The sequence below is a fragment of the Tetrao urogallus genome (assembly GCF_951394365.1).
Source record: "Tetrao urogallus genome assembly, chromosome: 9".
NCBI lineage: Eukaryota > Metazoa > Chordata > Aves > Galliformes > Phasianidae > Tetrao > Tetrao urogallus.
In genome coordinates this window covers 14,669,431-14,675,430 of record NC_136822.1, presented here as the reverse complement: position 1 = coordinate 14,675,430, position 6,000 = coordinate 14,669,431, and the positions used below count along the sequence as shown (strand labels likewise).

At 44.2% G+C, this 6,000-nt stretch overlaps 1 protein-coding gene across 1 annotated transcript in view; it reads right to left on the bottom strand.

Moving 5' to 3' along the window:
* Positions 1-228: 228 nt before the first annotated feature.
* Positions 229-6,000, bottom strand: part of ARMC9 (armadillo repeat containing 9) — a gene marked incomplete at both ends in the record, with an annotated part of 53,818 nt that continues 48,046 nt past the window's right edge. The window contains 2 exons of the mRNA XM_079539943.1: positions 229-251; positions 2,783-2,955. Of these exons, the coding sequence (XP_079396069.1) occupies positions 229-251; positions 2,783-2,955 (196 nt within the window). The remainder of the gene's footprint in view (positions 252-2,782; positions 2,956-6,000) is intronic.

Sequence of the window (6,000 nt, the reverse complement as noted above, 5' to 3'; positions counted from 1 at the left end):
CTGTGGGCAGCTGATGAGACCTCGAATTGTAACAAGGCCTTTGTCTTAGCCAGCTTGAGAGATGACAGCAGATGCAGCCCATCAGATAATCCCTGAATCACCGTGCAAGGCGTGCGCTGTGCAGTGATAATAACCTCTTCTCAGTAGGTCGCCAGTAAAGCTCATTACAGGAAGCTGGCTCTGTCCTTCAGCAATGTGACAGGTGATTCTCGAGGAAAGGAACTGTTCTCACTTCCTGTAGGACTGGATGCCTGCAGGAAAATAAAGAGAAAGAGCTTGTCAACTGAGCAAGATTTATCAAAGGGCAAAAGCTGCCTGAGGGGAACTCTACAGTGACACAGCCACCACAGAGAACATACACAAAGGCACCTTAACCACTTAAGAAATGCAGAAAGTGTTTATGGCAACAACTTGTCAGGGATACTGAAAGAATGCCTGGAGCAGCAGGAAGCCACCCACCAGAACGCAGTCACATGCTCCTTCCTTTAGCACAGATTTTTGTTCCACTCCAGTTCCACCATGCCCTGGGCACAGCTTGGTACAATGCACACATCCCTTCTCTTTGGCTTGCCCTTAAGAGGTGTTTGGAACAGAAGCAGAGTAAGGCACAAGGCAGATTAAATCACTCAGCCATGTGTACACAGAGCACATAAAGCGCAACTGAAAAACTCCAGATTTGGAGATTCATTCTGTATTCCAGCCACACTGCTACCCCTGCACCAGCTAGGAAGTGGAGCCAGAGAAAGCTCCAGCGTGGCTGGTGGCATCTGGAGGAGCTTCATTTTGCTGCAAGGTGTAGCTTTGGCACTCTGCTAACAGCAGGCTCCATCTCAGGCAGGATCCTGGCCCCAGGGCTGGAGCTGCACTGAGTACCTGTGCTTCATCTGCATTCCTCAGGCATTCCAAACACCCTTCACACTCCAGTCCAGTTAGTTCAGTTTGTGTAAAAGCCACTTATTTCCAGTAAAAACACCCACAACAAACATCAAAAGAAAGCTAAAACTGCATCTCTAAAGTAAGTAATCACATTGAGTGAGTGCAATCAGAAACTCATATTTTTCTCATTGCGCCCTGAGCTTGTTCTTCTGCAGAATTCCAAAGAAATCCAAGAAGTAAAAGACAGCCTTCCAGAGAGACACATTATATACATGGAACTCTGATTAAAGCTCCTCTAACACAACTTCAGAATCAGCTGCAGTATACACTGTGCCCTGGGAAAGGAACTTACTCCATATCCCTACAAAAGCAGCACGTGTATTTCACATCTGTCATAGGACACAGGCATCATGAAGTGAAAAGCTCCAAAAAAGAAACTAGAATAAGGATTTGGGCAAGTTTTGGTGTGCACACCCATTCTGTGCTTTCCCCTTATTCAGTAAAGCTTTTCCTCTTCAATGGACTACTGACTCTGGAAATGAAACAGGAACTGAAATGAACAGACTGCTGGTCACTTGCTCCACGTGTAGTCAGTACTTCTATCACAGGAAATGGAGAGCATTGATGTCAGGGGTAAAACACAGGGCATACTCAGCAAAAGTAAAGCTGAACGAGCTGGCAGTATTACCTAAGCACGGGACTATTCAAGCAAGTACTCAACATGTCAAAACCACTCTTAGCCACCAGGGACACTTCCCTTCCATTGCCCCACCTGTACTCCCTGAAAGAAAGGTGCCCTCCCTGCACATTTAAACTGTTTAAAAGAGCAATGAGTGAGCAGCACAGAAGACATAGGAAGTTATTTCCTTCTCTTTGATGATTTTCTATGTTATTTCAGTTCTTTATGTTCCATTTTCCTTACCTGGAATGAGAAGTTAACAATAAGCACGCACCTCATTTCTTGGGCAGGTGCAGGAAGCATTCAGAGCTGCCTCACTTTCCTGAAATGCTTAAAGGTAACAGTTTCAGCAAGGAGTGGAGCTGCTGTTACCCTGTGATCATTACTAAATCTCTCACCATACCTTTGGAACATACAGCACATTGCTCCTTCCAATTTTAATTGCTGCTGGCCTCAGGGGCGTCTTATTTGCACTCCAAAGAAAAGGCTTATACTTGTCACTCAAGAATGCACCTTCCCATTGGGAATGCACCATCGCCTTTCCCTCCACCCCAGAACCCACAGCTTACACACCTTCATCTCCACACACAATTGCATGAGTATCTGAGACCAGCATTCCTGCTCCACTGGGCTGAGGTTGGCAGGCCTGAAGCATGCTTCCTTCTCTCCCCTCCAACCTCAGGTCACCACCCTCCTCTCTTCTGAGCCCACTGCAATCTAGTGCTGCTTGCATTATTCAGGAAACGACTCATCCAGACGGTTCTTAAATGTGAGTCTCCTGCAGAAGGATGACTGCCACAAGCAGCACGCCATGCCTGGCTGCCTGCTAACATCTGGTCTGCATTCAGTGGCAGTGTGGACACACCCAGGGACCCAAATTCAAGAACGTTAGACAAGTTATACAGCAGAGCGAACAAGTGTCTAAAGAAAAAGAGACAGTAATGACATCCAGAGAATGTCTAATACGAGACTTTGGAGAAATTGGGCCACTTTTCTCCACCCAGAGACAGGAAAAAGTGTGTCTCTGTTCACATGATAGTCTGGAAAGAGGAGCAGTGTTCAGCAAGATATAATTTCATGGTTGTGCATCCTGCAGATGACAAGTACAATGTCATATACTCCTGGCACACTCACAGCACACGACTTCATTCCTGGAGAGCTCCTGCAGAACTCCCTCCTTTCCCACCCAAAGTGCTGACAAGCAGAATGATGACTGTTTCCACTTACTCTGTCTGCTCCTTGTGGATGATCCCGAGGAGCTGGGACGGCTCGTTTGTTGGGGTCCAGACTGGGAGAACTGGGGGGCAATGGTTGGGATCTTTCCCTTTCTGGGGCTGGCACTGTGCATTTCAGGAGTGCGAGGGATCTTAGGTTTGCTGGTAAAGGCTGAAGAAAACTCACTGTAGGACATGGAAAAGGGTTAGCGATGCATGGAGAGAAACATACGCACAGAAAGCCTGCAATCAAGTGAAACCAAGTGACAGCATCCCAAATTCAGGGAGACAATGAAATGGAGAGGAACATGACAGCACTGGTACTGCTGCAGGGCACGCACCCACCACAGCCTCCAGCTCCATGGATGTGCCTCTTCTATTCAAACTTGGCTCTTTAGACAACACCATTGAACCTGTTAAGCTAGGTCCCTCACAAACAAGTAACAGACATTGTTTGTTTTGTCCACATTGTTTGCTATCACCTTTTTCTTACACAGACTCATTCAGAGGTGCAAACCGTATATAGGGATGCTACAGCATAGGAATGCATCCTTGTAGGCCACAACACCAACAGACGCAGAGCCTTGCTGGCTCCCAGCTGTGACAAGATTCATAGATCTCCCAAAAGTCTTTATCAAAAGCACAAAAAGCTACAATAGCTTCCATAAAATATATTCCCTAAACACACAGGTACCTCGCTCACACTGAGAACACTGCTGTGATTTCATATTCTGCACATGCTGCAAGAATACCAGTCTTTAGGATTTAGTCCATAACTACATGAGGACACACTGTCCTTTCCTGTCCTTAGCATAAATATATTTTTTCTGGTATACAAAAAGTGAAGGCTACTAGGAAATATAAGTTTGTAACATAATTTTGAATCTATATTCATGCTGGTTCTGGTAAGGCAATTTTCTCCTAAGGGGAGAAAAGATTAAAGTGAAATAACAGCTTCATGAAGAAGCACATTGTATTAAAAGGAAATAAAAGCAGAGTCAAAGTAGGAGATCCATAAAAGTGCCATCGAAAGGAAGGTGATTAAAATTTTATTTGGAAAGTCGCAGTGTTATTAGCTCCATCAAAAGAACCTTTGTGAGCATCAGAGAGGGTGATTAGGGGATTTTTAAGACATTTAATCCCTCCCTGCCTCCTGGGAATGCTGCTGAGTCAACCATCGCCCCTGCTTCACCTTGCGGGGAGATCTGGCAGCCAGCGCTTCTTTATACTTGATGCAACATTAATTGTCCATATTTTGCATTCCTATGTGCTAACTATTAGGGACAGACACCAACTGGTCTCCTCAGAACCACCTCCGCAGCCCTCCACCTTCCACTGAGCATGACAAGTATCAAACTTGCACCATTTCAAAAGAGGAGGTGGCAGATGGCAGCAAAACCAGCAAAACAAAGCCAGAATCCAGAGATGGGTTAAACTTACCCTGAGCTCTGAATCACATCTTTAAATGTCTCTCCCCATCAAACAGTTTCATTGTTACGGCTTGTTTGCAGTTTTATCCACTTGGGCTCAAGTGCTGCGTTTCAATACAGTTGTGGTATGTTATGTGGACTAAGGTGTGTTAACACAGATGAAAAAGCAAGACCCAACAGCCTCAGCAGTATTTGAGCCATAAATAAGATTCTTCATTACTTGCAAATACCTTTATCAAAGAGAAGGAATGCAAAATGGTATCGTATGATGGCTCACGTTATTTGCAAACTGCCTGGAAAGGATTATATGAAATAACTCACTAGTAAACACTGTAAAGGTCAAAGAACATTCTGCTGGTATTCTGACAGGATGTACAGCACACCTCAAGTCTCCCTGTGCCCAGGTGTCACTGAGCTACTTCATCTTCTACTACATCAATACACAAAGACCAACAGAAACAGGTTGTTCGGTTTTTAATGGTATTTTACCTATCTGGCATCCTTCAGCATTTGAGAATCCTTTAGGATTTGAGAAAAAAAGCAGCAAAATCCGCTGTGGGATAATGATCTGTGATATTTGGTGAAGAAGTCAATTATGACAAAGTATGGCAATCTGAGAGCGAGTGCTCTAACACAAAAAAAATAAAGCAGAACCCTAAATTTGCACTGATGAGAATGAAAATTGTCTGGAAAAATGGAAATGGTTGTCTACTCGAGTACACAGCAGACTGACACTGAGATCTAAATAAGCCAAGAGGTGTGACAAGACTTGACATATAAATGGAACATATCAACTGCTCTCTCCAAGAGAAGCACACTCAGACTTTTGGCCAGTTTTACCAGACTGAAAGAAAGGGGAGAGTGGAGTAGACCCTCCAGAGCTTAATCTCTTTATGATGATACTGGCCCTAGTCACGATAAAAAATAAGGGATTTTTTAAGCAAGCCTCCACCATAAACTCAAGTCTATTACAAATGTATGCCTTGTTAGCTAAGAAGCACAACACAACTGCATTTTTACATGGACTCATAGAACCATAAAATGGTTTAAGCTGAAAGGGACATTCAAGATCACCTACTTCTAACTCCCCCCCTGCTATAAGCAGGGATACCTCCCTCTAGACCAGGTTGCTCAAAGCCCAGTGGATCAAAATGCAGCAGAGAACAGTGCAGAAGCAGTTGCCAGTCTGGCTTGCATCAGTTGCAACCATTTGTTCCTACAAAAACACAATAACTGTGATGGACAAGCCACTAGTAGGGCATCTCAGACTGATTTACTGCAAATGCAGCTTTGCAGATCTCTCTGCAGTTAAATCCTCAATTAATGCTGCTCAAGGAAGAGGAGAAATACTCAGCATCTCCACGAGTCAGTCTTCCTTTTTCATACAGAACTTTTCGGATGGTCTCAGTATTTCTGTAGTAAGGAGGCTCCTCTGACAGTAGACATGTGACCAAAGCAAGGATTATTAATTCACTCTGTTTTGCAAACACGTGAAAGTATGCTTCCAAGGAGGAAAGAAGGAAAAGAAGAACAAAAAGGCAGGTCTAGCTATTGCAACACCAACATATCAACAAAAGACCCCGACACAGAAAATCCTATGTTCTGCTTGGACTGTGAATGGCTGCATTCCCACATTTGTAACTTGAGGCTGCTTTCGTAAATCCCAATTACTGTATGCACGGTGAGGGAGCACGAGATGAAGAGATATCACCTCCTTCTGCAGTGCTGCATCCGTTCAGTTAGAAATGTATTACTGAGATTTAGACACACTTTTATTCAGAAATGTTCAAGATTATTGAGG